Source organism: Chaetodon auriga, chromosome 9, assembly GCF_051107435.1.
Source record: "Chaetodon auriga isolate fChaAug3 chromosome 9, fChaAug3.hap1, whole genome shotgun sequence".
Lineage (NCBI taxonomy): Eukaryota > Metazoa > Chordata > Actinopteri > Chaetodontiformes > Chaetodontidae > Chaetodon > Chaetodon auriga.
Window position 1 is genome coordinate 3,601,115 of NC_135082.1, and position 20,007 is coordinate 3,621,121.

General features: G+C 39.8%; 1 protein-coding gene across 1 annotated transcript in view; it reads left to right on the forward strand.

Moving 5' to 3' along the window:
• gfra3 (GDNF family receptor alpha 3) overlaps nucleotides 1-20,007 on the forward strand; it is a 51,969-nt gene that overhangs the window by 28,387 nt on the left and 3,575 nt on the right. Inside the window, exons 3-7 of the mRNA XM_076739124.1 lie at nucleotides 2,343-2,414; nucleotides 5,064-5,418; nucleotides 6,055-6,164; nucleotides 9,294-9,428; nucleotides 11,281-11,417. Coding sequence (XP_076595239.1) covers nucleotides 2,343-2,414; nucleotides 5,064-5,418; nucleotides 6,055-6,164; nucleotides 9,294-9,428; nucleotides 11,281-11,417 — 809 coding nt within the window. The remainder of the gene's footprint in view (nucleotides 1-2,342; nucleotides 2,415-5,063; nucleotides 5,419-6,054; nucleotides 6,165-9,293; nucleotides 9,429-11,280; nucleotides 11,418-20,007) is intronic.

Sequence of the window (20,007 nt, forward strand, 5' to 3'; positions counted from 1 at the left end):
ACACACTCTTCAGTTCCTAACGCTGCTAGGCTGCTCTAGCGTATCATTACCATAAATATATAGCCTAGAATAGGATTTACATAAATAAACACTTTACATGCCATTACATTCTTTATTGAGTTTGTACTTTGCAGTGTGTTTAAATAATTTGCAGGAACAAACAGCTCGTCCACTAGTCAATCAAGAATCCGCTAATGGATGTCACTATTGGACAAAGCAGTAGGTTTGCCCTCCCGTCTTCCTAATCCTCATTTTGGCCATGTTGATCAGATTTGAATGACAGAGGGACTCTGCATACTCAGTTTATTGTTATAATGTTGTTATATAAAGCCCTCTCTAATAAGAATAATAAAAATATATCAAAAGTGCAGCCTCATGAAGGGAAATGACCAACATCAGATATTACTTCAAACCTGCTAAACATCAGCCCGTTAATATCGTCATTCCGAGTATGTTAGAAAACTGACATTAGCATTACCAAAGCCCCACTGTGCTTAGGTACCACCTCACAGATCTGCTGGCAAGGCTGTAGACTCCTAAGTTGGATTTACAGTTCTGCCTTTTGGGCTTACAGCACTGCTACAGAGCTCATGCATGTAGGCGGCATAGCTACGCATTGATGATGCATGCCTCCCCAAAAATGTAACTACATACCGAGGGTACTGCGACTATGGAGATACCATGTGAAGAACACAAGCTGTCATCCATCAGCTTGGGCATCTTTTTTCCTACAGGTGTCTGTTGAGACAACACCAAGCAAGTTAAAGAAAGGCTCACTAAGCTGTAAAACTACTGCCTCTGCAAAGCACAGTGATCATCTCTGTCTATCACAGTGCATGAAATAATGTAAATATGGTGATTTGCAGAGATCTGCTATTCAGACAAAGTGAACAATTTGCTTTGTATCACAATGAATGAATTTAAAGAGGAGATAATTAAAGCACAATACAGCTTGATCATGTACAATTAATCCGTCTAGTGTTGCTGTGCTGCGGTCAGAAGTTGACACCCAGTACTGAACTATACATTTAAAACCTGCACAGTGGATATGTGGATATCTGGGGTATTGACGTAGACAGTAGAGGGTGGCAGAAAGTGGGGGTGGAGGGGGGAGGTTGTGCAATCTCCACTAAGGTAAGAAGGGAGACTCATAGAGGCAAGTAAGGAGGTTAATATTTTGAAATGAGCACAGGGTTGGTTTTACTACAGGGACCCTTCTGCACTGCTCTTCTAATTAGCTTTTGTAAAGTAAATGTCAATTCAGTACAGTGAGCTGTCATAAAATACACAGCACAGCTTAATTTAGAGATAGAACATAATATGTATCACATATTCATTTACTTTGTGCACAGCGTGACAATGAGGCCAGTAACTCTAAACTGGTTTTGATCTGTTAGCAATGTTTTATGACTCCTAACACACGATCTTCTTATCATTGGAGGACTTACCACCACTTTCTTATTTCTTTCCTGTAGCGCTGTCTATGGTTGCTTTATTGACTCTTTACCTTACCTAAAATGTGACCTTGACTCTTTGACATCACCAACCAGAATCACCTTGTTGACTTAAAGGGAAGTTTTTATTTTAGAAACAACATAACTTACAGTACATCAGGTCAGATATACAGCCAATCAATTGTGCACTTCAAGTTTTTGAAAGAAAAAACAAAAACCTGAGGTTTATCTTTGGCTGCAAAAAAAAAAAAAAAAAAAACATTCAGTCACAATCTCTTAATTTATTTGGAAGTTTGAACTGTGGCTAAGGTTTTATTTCTAGACTGGTTTTTAGCCGTCTGCCTTCTGTCCCTGGGAAGTTCTGTTTAAGGCTAATAATAATAATAATAATAATAATAATAATAATAATAATAATAATAATAATAATAAATAGGTCTTGTGTTATACCCCAAGGATCAAGCCTGGGCCCCATTTTTATCTGCTTTAAGTGGACATGTAGCTTTTTTCTATTATTTGGGCCAAACAACTTCTCCAAATGACCTGGAGGTCACATCTTATCTGCATTATCAAATTTGGCAGCCTCAGAGTGGACATGGCCTCAATAAATACTAGCATAACACCATGTCTTTCATGGGACAACTATGAAAAACGATCTATGAATTCTTCTATTCAGACACTTTTCAGATCATTTCATGGCCTCATTCCAGACTACATTGCTTTCAGTGCATTTGAGGGAGGTCACCTTGTTTTTCAGTGATGTTTTTAAATGACTGTTTGCTGTCTTTATGTTAGTGTTTGTCTTACATTTGTTCTTTCCAACCCACTGTGGGTCACAGTGTAAATGATCACTTTATTCTTTGCCAATTTTTGTGTTTTCCTTTTTTCCAGCTGAGGATGAGCTGGAAATATCTCCCTATGACGACACACTAATGGATAGTCGCATGGCATCCTTAGTGGCAGGTAAAACACACTCTGACACACACACACACACAATCACATTTCCATTACTTCAGAGGACATTACATAAACTTACATTAATTTCATATCGACTAACCCTAACCATAACCACTACTTGCCTAACCCTAAACTTTACCTAAACCTTAACCTAAACCTAACCTTAACTCAAGGCCTCACCCTAAAATTTAATGATTTCCGTTATTGGACTTACCTTTCGTCCCTATAAGGAAGGCAAATCATCACACTGTTACTGTGCAAAGAGATTTATGTCCCCACAACATAAGTAATTCACATCCACACACACAGAGAGCCACTCATGCAGTCTTTGTTATGATTAGGTAGTCAGGGTCCATTAATGGAGTATACAATGACAGACAGCCCTACAGCTCTGTCTTACCAGTTATACAAGTACATGCCAGTGAAGCAGCTCAATGAATCACTAACCCTCAGACATGTTAGTCAATATGTATCAATCAATAAAGATATAGTAACAAGTGGCTAGCCCTTTTCATTTGCCTCCTCTCCTCCACCTATTCACACCCTCAGATATTGTCTGTGTTCATTGATATTGGTGGTGCTGGGTAACCTGGGCCAGAGCGTGTGAGCAGAATGGAAGGATTTTGGATGGAGTGCAGAGTGGATTTTTTAAAAAGTTGGCGTGTTGTCTTATCTTGTGCTCCATCCCGCTCCACCCTGCTCCGGTTTAGCTCCAGTACCGCTCACACCATGAGTTCGAAGTGAATAACAGCCTCTCTAACTTTTGAAGCTGCTGCAGTTGCTGCAGTATTACCAAAACCTCTTTCATTGTGTTGCTGATCATGCGAGCAGTTTGGACTTGTTTGGGTTGTATAGGGTAATATTTTATTTTTCATTTATTTTTATGCATTCAGTTTGTGGGAGAGTCTGAGACTGAGAGAAGTCTGAAAGAGGCACACAAGAGAGAGAGAGAGAACTCCTGACGGGAAGGACAATTTGGTTGTTTAAACATGCTGGAATAAACATTTTCAATTATTAAACTATGGCCTGGACGATTTTAATAACTGAAAAAAGAGCCATTAACCTGGCTTATGTTTAAGTTAAAATGAAAGTCCAATGTAGCTTTTCTCTCTTTTGGAGGAAGCGGTGAGTTTTTTGGTGGAGCTGGGTGACATCTGAGTTGAGCGTGGAGCGATATTGAGCGGAGCAGCCTGGAGCAGGAGACTGGAGGAACAAATAGCTCTGTGAGCAAGGAGCGGAAATCCTCAGCGCTCCACTCTGCTCACTCGCTCTGACCTGGGCTAGATTGGCTACGCCTGCCAGACTTTTCCACAAGCTATTTCATTTTGTTCTGAAATTGCTGATTTGTTAACCAGCTTGTTTTTGAGATGTGGGGTCAGAGAATATTAAAATATTGGTGAAATTCTCAAGGACAATGATGCATGCCCTTGGCTATTGACCACTGAGCTACCAGGTTCCAGTCATTATATTATTATGCCCTACTGGGAGTGGACCCCATTCAGAGCAAATGTAGACCACTGCTGGCCAGATCACCCATATTACTAATGACACAATTTTATGGACATTCACAGACTCCAGAAGAATGACGGCTATTTATTGTTATGGCTGTCTTATTTCTTCCTCAACCCTCACTCCAAAAGTTCCCTTTGATTAGTACTTCTTACCATGGCAGGTGTGTTGACAAATTATTTTTTTGGGTTGTTCTATTTCTCTTACGTTTTGCTGTGGATAGTCATTATCTCAGGAGGCTTAATCATACAGTTTGTGGCAGAATGATGGCCATTTAGTCAAAATTTTGGCCCTTCATTTGGCCCTTTCTTTCTCACTGAGTGGTCATAAAGTTTACTGAGCATATTCATGCGCGTTAGAGGATGAACCCATTTCCATTTTGGAGACCATGTGAGGTCTCTTTTACCACCACCCTTCAGGACAATGTCAACTCTACATTTTTTGCCCCATTACTAGTAAGCTTCTCAAAATAACTCACATACTTGTGTTTGGGGTGGTGCCTGTGTCTGGAACTGGAACTAGGACTTAATTTTGTCACTTCAATTACTGCCTCACTTTACTTAAGAGGCTCTCCTTCTGGGATTCCTGCAGTTTGGCAGTCTTACAAATCTTACCTTTCTTTAGTGTATCCTCCTTTAGGATAGTTTTTGAGTTTATTTTAGTTTAATCTTTAAATTTGTGAGTTATTTAGCTTTAATATTTTAGGATTCAATGTGACTTGAAAAACAAAGCTGAAACAAACACTCCCAGTCCCAAACAGTCCCACAATTGTCACTCCTCACACACAAAGTATACATCATAATGTCTTCACAAACCTCTTATCTGTCAAAAATGTGAAATCTAACCAGCAGGAATTATAGTTTTGGAACTTGGAACTGTATGGGAGTGCATTTTCAAATGCTTGGACACTTTCCATTTTTTTTTTACAGTTTTTTTTGGTCCTCCCTTAAACACTGTGTACACATAAAGTATACCATCATAATCCTCTACTCCTGCTGCTTCTCACACATGCATACTAATAGCTATAAGATGTACTTTTTGAGCAATTATTGTGTGAGGCTCTGCACTTCCATTTCACTCTCCCCAACTTTCTGCTCTCACTGGTGTTTTGTGTCAGACTAATTTGACTTCTCCTCACCCCCACAGCCTCATCTTTCATGCAGCTGGATGGTGAGAACCAATGCCTGAAGGCAGCACAGGACTGTGGGTTGTATGAGAAGTGTGGCTCTCTGCGATCAGAGTATGTCCTGGCCTGCACCAAGCGGGTGCCAGGGACCAACCGATGCAACCAACACAAGTGCCACAGGGCCCTGCGGCGCTTCCTAGAGCGGGTGCCGGAGGAGTACAGCCTGGGTGTCCTGTTCTGCCCCTGCACCAACACCCTGTGTGGTGAGAGGAGGAGGAAAACCATCGTACCCTCCTGCTCCTACCAGGAGATGGAGGGTCTGCAACCTAACTGCCTCCACCAGCAGAGCTTCTGTCGCCGAGATGACCTCTGCAGGTTAGAAACCCAAACAAACGTATGAGACTGGTACTGTTCATTCTAAAGTATGAAATGACTATAAAATGGCATCATATGGGTTTTATTGCATATTCACTATAGAATTGATAGCAATGTTATATAGCATTGCTTGCATTCAGTATATAATATATAATTGATGTAATGATAATAATAATAATAATAATTTATTTTGTGTGTGTGTGTGTGTGTGTGTGTGTGTGTGTGTGTGTGTGTGTGCGTGCGTGCCATGACGGTTTCCTTGCTGTTTTAAAGGCTTTCAACTCTGCAATGTCTAATGTTCAAGGAAATAGTAATACTTGATACAAACTGAAGGATATTAAGAATTGGGACAAAATACCAAGATGGTATTAGCCATCAAAAATGCATATCCCTCAGTCCTATTTAAGGAGAAAGATCCTGAAGGAACAGTGGATCCAAAGTAAGAAGAAATAATTAAATAATGCAAGAAGAAAGTAATAAGGAAAGAACAGAAAAAAGACTGTACAAGTACAAAAATGTGTCAGTACTTAAAAAAAAAAGCATTGGGATTGGACCTAAAATCCCAATATACACACACCCAGGTTTCCTGCCTACTGCTTGTGTCTGAGTTTGTGTTGTTGTTTGTGTTGTTGCCAGGTCCAGACTGGCTGATTTTCTTAATAACTGCCAGCCATCTCCTCTGACGGCCAGCGGCTGTCTGAAAGACTCAGCAGGACTGTGCCTCCGAGCCTACGCTGGACTGATCGGTACGGGGTGCGGGGGGAATTACATAAAATAGAGGGCAGAATTATAGCTTCACCAGGACATAACTTCCAGGAGATTAAGTGTTGGCACATTATCAAGTTTGTCTTTTTAAAGATCACAATACAGATTTCCCAGGTAGCCAAATTCATTCTCACATTTTTTTCATTGTCAGTGATGAAATGTATGGTATCTAAAACTTATGCATGAAATTGGATTAATTAAACTACTGAGCAAGCACAGAGAAAACAGAATGGTAGCTAATGTAAAAGTCAAGATTTCAGAGCATGCAAGGACAGATTTAAGCTTGAAAGAAGTGCAAGAGAGTAAAGAATTCTAAACACAGCTCATGTCCTTTACAACCTGTGAAATCGTCTCAGCATTTCAAATCCTAATCCAAGTATGTCAGTCCCTTTGTTAATGCTGTCATCTACCCATTCAATAAATAGGGCTATGAAAAGTATACCTTAATACAAGTGAAACAGACAGAATTGTTCTGAGGTAAAAAATATAGACAGTACTCATATGTATCAAATTGAAAATTGTCTTGTGTAAACTAATGTAGCTGAGTCATGAAATAAATGAGAGTTGAAGTGCGGCTCACAGTAATGTGAGTAGATGGCTGGAACAGGAGAGTAATGGGTAGAGAGGCAGAAAGTGTATGAACAAAGTGATCAAACAGCTGAAGTGGAGGAGAAGAGGCAGCGAGATAAAAAGTAAGGACGCATGACAGCTGACAAGAGATGTGGATAGAGAAGTGTTGAGTGGCTTTCTGCTCACTCTGACAGTGATGGATGACTTTTCTATGAGGCCCATAGCTGTCTTAAATGCACAACCAGCATAATCCTCATTATTACTAAAGGGCAGCCCGTCAGAGATAACCAAACAACATGAATGCAGTGTATTGTTTCCCTGAAGAAAAAGAACTCATATTGTTCATAGTTTTATTTTTTAGTGCTCAACAAGCAGCAGCCTCCAGGGCTGACAACTGAAGCCAACATGAAGCGGTAAAAACTGCAGTTCCTTGAATGGCCAAATGAGGCTTACTTCAAAAGTGAGTCGATCCCCATAGACCCCCATATAAAAATGCCTAACTATACAGCAGAAATAAACATGTTCAGTCTGGTAGGAAAAAGTGTTTTGGTCTCTATAGCTGGTTTTCACGTTCATGACAAATGTATGGGGGTGAACTTTTATATAACTCATAGAAATTATATGAAGGCTTAAAGTTATTCATAATTATGGCCATGACGGATGAAGTTTATTTTCATATATGACTGATATGAAATGACACCAGTGGCTGCCTGTGCTGGTCCTAGAAATTGTACCTATATACTCCATATTTACAACAGCATTTTGAGGAAACTTAATGCCGCCAGAGTACTTTTTTTTTTTCTTATTACGGTATGATGAGGAAACTACCAAGATGTTAATTATAAATAAATCAATAATATATTTATTGAAAACACATTTTTTCCAATCTTGTTCAAAAATGTGATCAAGGGTAGATTTTGGTTTAATACAGAAGAAGTCCACAGTGACTTGAAGTACAAGACAGGACGTGTTCACTGTCTTAGCATTTAACCAAAACCACAATCTTTCCCTAACCTCAACCAAAGCACTTTTGTTTACTAAACTTGCCTCATAGGAGTCAGGATGTGAACCCCTGTCTCTGATGTTAAAGTCTTCTAATTTGTAAGTCCACCCTGATCATCTTCCAACTGCTTATTGTAGCACTTCTTACACTGGAAAAAACTGTTGCCTGTGAACAAAATTCAGGAAGCAGTTATGTTTCCTGATACAACATAATGGGGAAAACAAATTAGCATTATATAAATATGTATTCTTGAAGATGAGGTTAGCCACTATGGTAGAAAAATGCATTAATTAATCTAAAAAGCAATTTAATTTATACATAGATTGTAGAAAATTTATTGAATAAGCTTATTCGCTTTTCATATGAGATAAGCAATAAGTCTGGAGTTGAGTCTGGACATGGTGAGTCTAGATTACCATGAAGACTGGAAGCAGGGGGAAACAACCAACCATGTCTTTGACCAAAGTCAAAAGATTTGCCAACTAACGCCTGTAAAGCTCACTGATTAACACATTATATTTCCTGTGTGTAATCCAAACACAAACAAAATGTTCAAGAACAGATTTTGTGGTTTTAGGTGAAGTTACTGTTGTAATTATTTCTTGGTGAACAGCACTATCCATTGGTTTTAGCTAAAGCAAAAGTTGTCTGGCAATGTCACTGTGATGGCAAATCTCAAAATCACCGCAACCAGCAGTTGTTAAAATGCATGGAACTCCCACTAAAACCACACATTTCTGCTTCCAGTCTTTATGCTAAACTTTTACCAATCAATGTTTTCGGAGTGGGTGTGTGTCACACTCAGCTATGGTGATTACTACCTCAGTTTATTGTCAAAATTTGGCCTTTCTGGCTGAGGGGCAGTGACCAGAAAACACTACCTCTGTGCTTCAAAATGTCCCTGCAGCTCCCTTAGGACAAGTCACAGAGATTATATCTCCAATGTAACGTTAATGTGTGAGCTCGGCAGCAACACCATACAACTCGCCATAACAACGACGTCAATCATGGAGGAAGCTGCTACATTAAACCACATTCATCAGGGAACAGGATCACTGTTAATGAGCTACTCTAGCTACATTGTATATTCAACGTCATCAAGAATTTATTGATCAATAGAAAATGCATTTCAAAATAGAAAAAACATAACATATTGTAACCTATTCAGAACAGGAGGTATGGGAGTTGCTGGTGGGTCTGGACTTTGAGGAGCCCTGGTCTACATCATGTTGTGCTACAGACTCTGCTTCAGCTTTGTCTGAAATAAAACACCAGTGTCCTGTTTCTGGTTTGTGCCAAAAAACAGTTTATCTCAATTCCTTCCAAATTGCTCAAAGTAAAACACAATGTGGAAGCAAGTGGAGGCTTCCAGTCTTTTTAGCCTCGGCTGAATTTCTTTGTGGTGATTTTGTTTACATCCGGAAATCTGGATGAATTACTGTGGTAAAGATTTCTATTTATTAATATGAAAGTAAATCATGTAGGTCCTTTGACTTATCTAAAGCTAACACTTAACTCTGACCCCTCTGACCTGCAGGTACCATCATGACGCCCAACTACATCAGTAACAGCTCTGCAGATGTGTCACTGTGGTGCAACTGTGAAGGCAGTGGCAACCAGTGGCAGGACTGTCTGCGACTGCAGCGCATGTTCACCCACAACACCTGCCTGCGTGAGTCTGCACTTGTGATGACTTTATTTGTTGACTGTTGGATCTTGAGCTGAATGGAACTGATTGATTCATTGATGACATTTTGATCAGATTTCGGACAGTTTCTTATTTTTTGGTGTTTTCAGTATGACTAGTATTAGTAGTTGATTTGTTGGCTACATAAAACATTTTCCACAATGTCCTGCAGGAAAATAATACCTTTCTTGTTCAGGCTAAATAAATCCTGATTCTAATCCAAAGTGTCAAGGCTGGGTTACCCAATGGGCAAAGTGGGCAACCAGGAGCAACCAAAGCCCATGGTTCATAGAGCGTCAGTTTGATTTTGATGATTTTATTAATTGCTAATTTGTTGGTCAGCATGCGCCATTATAGCATACAGTATCACTTGAAATTGCCTTAAGGTAGGTCCTACAGTATCTGGGGGCTCCTGTTGATCAGCCAAAGTGTAGTTTGAAAATGTAGTTAAGATCTTGATTATTTCAGTTAACATTTTTACCATGAAGATCAATATAAATCCATATAAATCTTCATTTAATGAAATTATGGATACTTGTGTACACTAACTCACATAGAGAAGGAAGGATAGGGATAAGGCCCCCAATAAGGGCCCTCAGTTCTTTTTGAAAGGGCTCCGTATCACGTTATCCCAGCCTTGGTTAGTGTCAGTGTCACAGTGACTGTGCACAGACCCTGGGTCATGTTGTCACAGTCAGGTTGCCAGGTTTGCTCGACAACCTTATCTTTCACAGTAGCTGGAGACACTGCACAGAAGTGCTGGCTGTTTTTTTTTTTTTTCTAACATTTCATTTTTTGTACAGATTAAATAAAAGAGATACGACATGTCAGTTAGTGAGCTTAAAGCTGTGGGTGGGTGTGTTTTTGAACTTTGGACAGAGCCAGGCTAGCTGTTTCCCCCTGCTTCCACTCTTTATGCTAAGCTAAGATAACAACATCCTTCAGGTCTGTATTTAACACGCAGAGGGGAAAATGCAAACTGGTTTGTAACTATTCCTTCATGCCTCACTGCATGTAGGGATTTTATTTACTCTGAAGAAATTTCCTGATTGTGCATTCGAATAAAAAAACCCCCAAAAATTTATAAAGAAAGGATGTCTTATGGTTTTATGGCATGTGTTACCATCTCATGATACTCTGTATGTTTTTAACACTTTCTACCCAAGAGCACTTGAGTATTTAGAATTTTAGGCATTGTTTGGAATAGAGGCACATTTAAAAGAGTAGCCAAAAATACTCCTATCCATATTGTTTTTACAAATCCTGATTTAAATAATATATCTGACGACTGGAATTATGAAAACAGAATTAATGTGTCACCATCAAATATACTCTGAAGAACAACTCAAAGGGAATACATGAAAAAATGTCTTCAACATGATGTCTGCTGAATCTCTCTGGGTGGCTCCCTCCTACAGTGATGTTCACAGCATGAATTGAACTCTTCCTCTTTATATGTCGGCTACATGCTACAGCCCTAGCATTCATAAGAGTCTTATAGTGTGTATCTGCAGCATTAGGCTTCTGCAGGGCTCAGAGGTGTGAGGATAGGAGCTGGAGGGTAAAGCCCTCCAGGTGTCACTCAATCACAGCAGCTGTCAATAAGGCTGTCGATACACACTGAGCCTGTCCAAACACTAAAGCTTGGATCGATGCGTCAATGCACTTCCCATAAAGCTTGGTGATTTATCTATCTGCCGACAGCTCAAACAATAAAGCTGCCAAATAGATATGTGGGTTCACACCCACTCAGATGCAACGTGGCAGCACACAGGCCAGCTGAGTGCACACACACAAACACACACGGAGGTGGTGATCGGGCTGTGTTTCCATGCAGGTAACTCTATCACTTGGATGGGGAGCCCCGGCTCCCTGCCTGCAGACATCACCCCCCCTCCTGCTCCCAGACCCTCCCCGCTAGTTCAGGAGGATGAGCTGCTGAGCAACAACCACCTGCCTGAACACAACAACATCGTGAGTACACCTCAGCTCATCACGCGCACCGCCTTCACATTTTAAATTACCTTTCAGGCTGTTATCCTAAGGCCTTCTCTATTATCTTTGGTTTGAGCTCATCTTGTCACTTGTCACAGTATGTTTGTGGTATTTGTTTTATCTCCATTGCTGGGGCATTTTATCAGGTTTATTATTTCCACTGTTTCCCCGTTTGATTCTTGTAAGCTCAAACCTATGAGCTTCCCTCACTCCTTTTTGATTGTGACAACACAAAATGGAGCTTGTGTTTCCAGATATATTTGCTGTATCTTTCAAGATATATTGAGTCAATTTTCCGCAAGTTGACAAAATCATCAAAGGAGGTTATCTTTGGATGTTTTGGTCAATTTTAACTAACCACACAAGTGTTTTAATGTTTTGTGTGTTATAAGTTTTTAACTTTTATTGTTTGGAATTTTATGGCTTCTACTTTGGCATAGATTTTGGTGAAAGTTTCAAGTTTCTTGCAGGTACATCAGACTTTAACAAATTTTAAGTTTCAAAATGTTGATCATTGTATACTGTAGCACTAACACCAGGGAATTTTCCAATCAGAGGCTACAGGCACTGATCATGTTCCCAGTCCGTAATCATAAAGACAACAAAATGACAAAGAACAATATTATAAGAGTCTGCAGTCCTGCAGTAGCACTGCGAGGCTGTCCTTTGGCTCAGAGGTGCCTTGAGGTAAATTCAAACGTCAGCATGCTAACATGCTCGCATGACAACCCTAATATGTTGACATGAGCATGTTCAGCATCTCAGTTTCCTGTTTGAGAAAGTTAAAATTCAAGCACAAAGTGCAGCTGAGACTGATGAGATTGTCATCAGATTACCAGGTGTTTGGTCATAAACCACGGCTATAGTTTTGACCTGACGATGATGCTTGATGAAAAGTTAGAGAATCACAAAAGTTTATTATAGTTCATTCTGAGGGGAGCATGAATGTTGAAACCAAATTTAATGGCAATGCGTTCAGTAGATGTTAATGTGAACCAACCAACTGACTGACCATCAGACCAACATTGCCATCCCTTGAACCAGGCTGATAACATCGCTAAAAAATAGCTGTCACAAGTCTTTCAGAGCCCAAAGTGGCCTCTGCTAGCTAATAACATGGATGTAAAAACATTTAGAAGATAAAGTAGTCAGCAGGCGTAATTCAATATAATGGTTGGTTTACTTTCATAGATACTAACATCTGTACAAGAGCACTAATGTAGACATTTTACTCAAGAATAGCACTGATCATATGAATAGAAAAATGCTAAATGCTTTGAGGGAAGTTTAAGGGTTAAATGTATTTATTTTGGATTATGCATTCAGTAATACTTTTGTTTGATAAGCTCTCACTGACAGTTGCCATCCTGATGAGAAGGTCAAACCTCTCATCAGTGGTAGTAGAACACAATATGAGTCAGCATTTGGGTTGAAGATTAAAGGAGTAGCTTTGGGGCAGAAGTTATCAAAGCATGTTGGCAAGCCATCAAAAGATTCTACAGGGTGTCTATGATCCAACTGAAGCTGTGTTTGTAGGACTGCTGAGGTCCAGATGAGACCGCGTGGATACAGTTTGGGTTATTCAGAACTAAGAAGAGATATAAGAAATTCACTGGTAAACCTGGGGAATGCCTGATTTAGAAATACAAAAATGATTCTCCATCTTGATTATTTGAGAATCTCTCCACAACAGCTGAGAGAAGCTTGGCAGGATCTTTTGTTTGAACACATTTGCTTTAAGCCTGGGCCCAAATATTTTCACATTTGGTCAACTGTCAAGACCTGGTCAAAGACTGAGGCCTAAGGTAAAATGTAGGTAATGGTATTCAATACTATACGACAACTATTTCCATCAACCTACATGATTGTTTAGTCCTGACAGTGAGAGAGGAGCATATACTGTAGAGTAAATACAAATACTATACTATATACTATACTACATACGATACTAGTTTGCTATTTCCTCAAATGTTTTTGGCCATTTTTCTGTCACTTCTTAGGGGATTTATGGACCTTTATGGACCTTATGTCATGATGGACATCAAAGATAATGATGTCCTAAGGAAGTGTAAATCACACTGACTGATATGAATGATCAATATGTGGTTCATGTGTGTGTCTTCAGAATTGACTGAGTTACAATTTAGATATGAGTTATGATTTTTGGCTCAAATTCCTCTCACGCACCCCCCAGAGAGGTTTTGGTTTTCTGTTTCGGCTTTGTGCTGCTGAATGTTCATGTCTGTGACAGATCGCATCCTGTAATTTCATCATGGTTAAAACGGTGTCCAGATCAACGGGTGTACTACTGAGGAGCGCAGGGAAGATTTCATTCTCCTACCTCCCCTTGTGATGTTAATCCCATCTGAATCAGGCTTATGTGTTGTTTGAGAGGGCATGAACAACAGCATATTTTGCTGTCTAATTTGGAGGACTTGTCAGCTGTCCCACTCTGTACCAGATGCTGGCTGTAATGTGTAATTTTGTTGCTTGATGACTAAAAGAAAAGAGGAGATTTAGCTGTTTTCCTATTGTTTACACATTCCTGTATGGTCGACAACAACCTGAAAACAATAGTATGGACCAGGGGGATTCAAAGTCCCCCCTCAGACAAAACTGAGACAACTGTGCCCCCTAACACCCCCGTGCACTGTGTTTTCAACACTCTAATATCTGTTTCTAAATGAATAGAGGAGAGTATCAGTGTTCCAGGAACGTAAGAACCATGTTGATGGAATATCCTTTCAAAATATATGGATGGTAGAAGAATGGATTTTGTCATTCTTCTTATTGTACTTTCTCTTACTTCTGTTTGGGTGATATTCATGCTGTAAGTGCTCTGAGCCATGCTTCATAATTTGGGGCTTTGGAAGTTGAAATGGGAAGTATCACGTTGCCATGGAGTCAGTCAGTTAACTATGGGCTACAATTGAGCCCCATTTTTAGCCTATATTGGTTTACATTTTGGGAAACTGGCACACTTGAAAATACGCTGAATTACGGATCAGCAGCTTGTGTTTGCAATCATGTAAGTAATCATGGATGTACAGATTACTGGATTACTTTGATACTGAAGAAAATGTAAAAACATAAGATAAGATAAGATAAGATAAGATAAGATAGACTTTATCTATCCCACAATGGGGGGAAATTCACATGTTACAGCAGCAACAGGACAGAATACAAGAAGTCAGAGGACAAGAGAACAAGAAAAATATTGCACAGTATCATATACCCTATGGAATTTACAATATATACAATACGTACACCCTGATTTACTTATATGTATTACTCATTTAAAAATGACGATTGCACATGAAAATGGGAAAAATGTGAGATGTGATCAGTACGGCTTGCATTTGAGTTGATGTTATTGTGCACTGTTATACAGTCTGTTATACATGATGGTTCTCAGGCAAATTCTGGAGTTTTAAGGGGCGTCTTTATGATGATCTCTGATTTCTAAGCGGATTTCTGAACAGTTATTTACGATGAGGAAGGTTAGGAAGTCACACTGAATCAACAAATCTGTAAGTTCAGATTTGGCTGAGTTACGACTCAGAGACGGACTATGAACTTTGATGCATATGAGGTTACTGCCACTGATTGGGCCAGTTCAGGTGTGAGTATGTTCCAATCTCAGCCAAGTGATTGCTCAGTTTATATTCGACATACATTTCCCTGCTGTATGCTGCTTAGCAGGTGGGTGGTGAGGGGATCAGGGTCAGACCTCAACTATAGCCAAACAAATGTTTTAACTGTCCTGACTGTGTCTGTTTAATTTGTCTCTCCCAGCCCATAAGGCTACACACAGTCTGTGGCACATAGACAAGTCTTGGCCTGAAGTGTTTTGATTTCAGTCCTGTTGGATCATGTCTGAGTCTGCCAGCTCATCATGTGCAGACAGTAACAGACACACAGACATGCTGAAATGTGCTGTTAACACATATGTTCTGAGAGTTCCTCCTTTCACAGCTCCTGGCTGCCCTTGTCCAATACTGACCATTAAACGTGGTCCAATTCAGTCATGGTCCTGGCTACTGTAACTTTGGCCAGACCACAATCTGCCGTGGCTGTGGCTCCCTGGCTCCCAGCATGCCTCATTGCCAAAGATAATCTGGGCCGCCAGACAAGAGGGGATTCCAACTCTCTCTCTTCTTCGGTTGCCCTCCTCCGCTCGCTCTCTCTCTCTCTTCCTCTCTGTGTCCGTCTGTGTCTCTCTCCCACTGAGCGGATTAGATGAGGTGTTGGTTGGAAGCAGTGCATCAGTCAGGCTTCATTAGTATGAATTTATTCATGCCCATATGTCTCCCCCTTTCTCTTCCTTCCCCAAATCCCCCTCTTCCCTCCTTCTTCCTTCCTTCTGTCCTTTCCTAAGTTTCTGTATCCTTCCTTTTTCTTCTTTTACTCATTGACCCTTTTCTTTCTGTTCTCATTTCATTCAGTCTTGCATGCTCAGTCTTTCACTGTACCCTTCCCCCCTTCATCCATACCTGCTCCAAATCTCTTCATCCGTCCGTCACTCTGCTGCTTGTCTTGTCTTTCTGAGGAGCTTTGGCTTGTTTCTCTAAAGTGATTTTTCAAGAATTTGAAAGGTTTCACTTCAAAAAGCTGACTATCCGCTCCAGCAGTGGAAAAAAATGTCACACTTAGAGACATAGATTACTGCTCTTTGTTTTAAATGTTACATTTCCACAAGGAATGCAATCAAATGTGTAGCGAGGCGGGATTTTAATGTGAGTGTGAATACCAGTAGCCTGTTCATATTCTCATTCGTAGAGATATTCATTTTTGTTTTGACATAGCTGAAAGCTTTACTGACTTTAAGAATATTATGTAATTTTGAGGATATAGCATGCTAGCCTTTTTTATTAATGCATTTTAATAAAGACAAGTTAAGGGGCATTCAAGTCATAGTAGAAAAAAATGATAAATGTCATAATCAGACACAGATTGTGTTCTGTGATATATAGAATATATATAATAACTTGTTCTTTCAGAAATATAATGTGCAACTTCGTTAAATTAAATTAAGCTTTGCACTTTACTACTCCCACTTAGGGCATGTCCATTTCTGTTCATTGATGAGCATCAATGGGATACTTTTCATTTAGGCTATTTACTAAGTGTCTTACTAAGACGGTAAAGGTGTCAGTATGCTTAGTGAAGTTCTTGGCAAGTCGTCCAGCAGTGTGACTTTTCCCTCACACCTTTCCAACATTGAAGTGAAGGGACTGTGTAACTTTCCGAGAGCATTGCTCCAACAATCCCAGGCCCTGCTGTGAGGAGGTGTGAAAGTAGCTCGTTTTTTGTTTCTTTATGACTGTGTTTGCCCCTTTGTCATGTGTTCACCTCCATGAATGGTCCCCTCGAGTGTGGCCAACAGCAACAAAGACTTTTGCCTTTAGACATGGTCAGTCCAGACTTTGTATGAACCAGTTTGTTTCAAGCGTATCCCCATCTAATCAGAATGACCTGCCAGGAACCCTCACCCTCATCGTCTGTAAAACGATGAATAAACACTCCAAAGTGTTTCTATGTATGTCTTAATTTGATCCATTAAGGCTAATAAAAATGTAAAATCTCAGTAAATTATTTTGTCATTAAGGATGTGCATGCGTGTTCTAAAAATGGAAGCCCAGATATTTTTTTGTTGTGTTGACTTTGTGAGCAACCTCCATTGGACTGAATGGGTTGCTATCTTGGAATGCAGTGTCCAGTTGTTTTAATCCAGCTGGCTTGCGATAATATTAGCTCTGCCCCCTGTTGGTCATGTGACTCTCTCATATAATGTAGCGGTCCCTTGAGAGCTTCGCTCTGCAGGCTTCTCATTTGCAGCTTTTTGATAGGAAGTTTCAAATAGCACTAAGAGGAGAGGTTAGGTGATCTTTCAACTTGTTGGGCAGGTAAGAATGTGACTGACTAAGGCCAGACCATAATTCAAGTCAGACCACCTCAAGATGTGGCCTGGCAGATCCAGGCACATTGTGACTGCAGTTTGTTCTGCATGCATTTACACCTGAATTAAGACATCCAGACACAGATCTCATATTAATTCTAAGGGGAAATGGGGTCTACAACATAATACAATACAACACTATACAATAATTATCCTATACACAGCAACTTCACATGACACCTCTCAACAAGCAGCAATATACACATATTGTAACAACACTGTATATAATAAGTATATGTGTAAGTTCACTAGACATGTGCTGGTCCTAAAAAAAAAAAAAACCCAAGTCTGTCATCTTCACTCCAATTATCTTCAAAGAAATATTAACTATATTCTTCAGGCTTGTTCTGTCCCCTACCAATGTGTTATAAAATAGCAGATCAAAGGAAAGGTCACAAAGACTCTCAATAAAAGATAGTGACTAAGAATAACTCTGCAGATGAAGCTTAGAATGAGGGCGCTCTCTCTGCTGGTGAGGCTTAATATTTTTAACATCCCATCTCAAACACAGTACACAATACTTATTAGAATCTATTTCACTGCTAATGAACAGAATTATTGTCACATCACTCCACAAAAGTGAGAAGAACCTCACCATGATCCCTTTCTGCAGCCTGAAGCAGACCTAAATGACTGCCTTGTTCACAGCTTCTGCAACTGTCAGACGAGATGATGAAGTTGAATCAAAAATTGCCAGTCAAAAGCTCTAAACACCATGACATGAGCAGGTATCAGAGACAGTATTTCAACGAAATGACAGAGGAGTGTATTATCATGAGTAGAAAAACAATAACCTAGCATCAGCCTTGGGCAGCCCCAGATGTTGGTGCATATCATTGAGAATGAGCAGCTGGGTGTCCCCAACACTTAACACTCATTACGCTGCAGTGAATCATATTCATCAACAGCTTTAAAGTTTTAAGTAAAGACTTGTTGATCAAGGCGTTCACACATGGAACACACGATACATTTAACTTCCTGTTTAATTGCAAAACAAACATTATAATTTCAAGCATGAACCAAACTTATGTGTAATAAATTGCGTGACGTTAGATTTCTGTTGGCACATTAGAACAAGCAGATATTGAACAACAATCTGGATTCTGTATTGTGACTCTTTTATATGCTTCTGAAAGTCTGCCAGTCTGTCTGTTTGAAAACATATAATGTGTGTTGCAGTGTTGCCTTACAATTCAGTTCTTCATATCCCGATTGTGTTATTTCAGACCTCAACCCTCATCAGACAGATCATTGATTCTGGGCAAATGTGTAAAACCCCAAAATTACATGATGATGTTTTTAAGAATCAAACCTACATTTTTTAATTGAGTTCTTTCTAATATCTGTGCATGGCAGCTACACAAGTCATCCAAATTGCATACTGCAAAATATGTTTACATATTCTTATCTGGTGCCCATAACAGCAGGATGACATCATTTGTCTGTGCCTTAAGAACTATTACAAATCACAGAGTTCATTGTTGGTGGTCCGTGAGGGATCAAGAACTTCAGCCTCCAGCTTACAAGCTGAATGTGCAACATATCGCAACTCCACGACCCCCATCACCTCTTCTTTTTGTTTTGCTAATAGAGGGCCTAATAGACAATAGCATGAGTACAGGCAGGGCACTAACGTCATGCTTGCATTTCCTGGGTTGCATCAGCTGCTTCATTCAGGCTTGATTTATCAGCTGCTTGACTACTAGCTGATGAGTAACATCCAATCTTATTCATGCAGGTGTACAGCACGGCCAGTATAGCCTGATGAATCCCTCTCTCACGATAGTCAGTGTGTGAAATATGGTGGCCTCTGACCCCTGAATTAAGACCTGGAATCCCTCAAAAATGAAAATCCAATTGTAGTGGGGTCTCAAAATGAAGCAAATTATTATCTGATGAACTATAATGCAAAGAGTGAACAGGCAGCTTAGCTAGCTGGTTGTAGCTGGTCCATTAGCAAACTGTCCGTTCTCATTCATCCAACAGAAACACAAACTCAACTGAAAAAAAGGGTTTGGAGATCTGCCATTTGGCCTTCGTTTAGCAAGTGATCTCACACTATACTGTAAACTTGGAATCGTTTCGTGTGAGAAAAGCAAACAAGGTCAATTATCTGGATAATCCTACTGTCTATAAGATTTTATACACGAACTCAACTGGTACTTTGCCAATGCTGTTCATTGCTGTGGCTCCCTCACCCACCGCAGCTCCCTCCTAAATGTGATGAAGTTTCGGTATTGTTGCTCTAACTAAGATCTCTCAGCAGAATCCTTGTAGCTGCTCAGATTCCTTAGCAGCTGCCTTAAAAATTAATTTATGCCTTTCTCTTTTAATGCACTTTCCATGCAAATTACAAATGACATGCAAAAAAATTACAAATGATATGCAAAAAAGTGCACTGATTGCTTGTTTTTAGCATAATTTATTATCTTTCTATCAGTGATTCAGTATTGGAGTGAGGGTATGTTGGGGGAAATCATTTCTGCTTAGGGCCCCAAAAAATGTTGTGACCGGCTCTGGAAAATGGCTTCACGCTATGCAACCCACTTTGAGTTCATGTATTATTAAGAATTTAGAATTGGTTGAATCTGTGCTTGTCTGTTCTTTTTA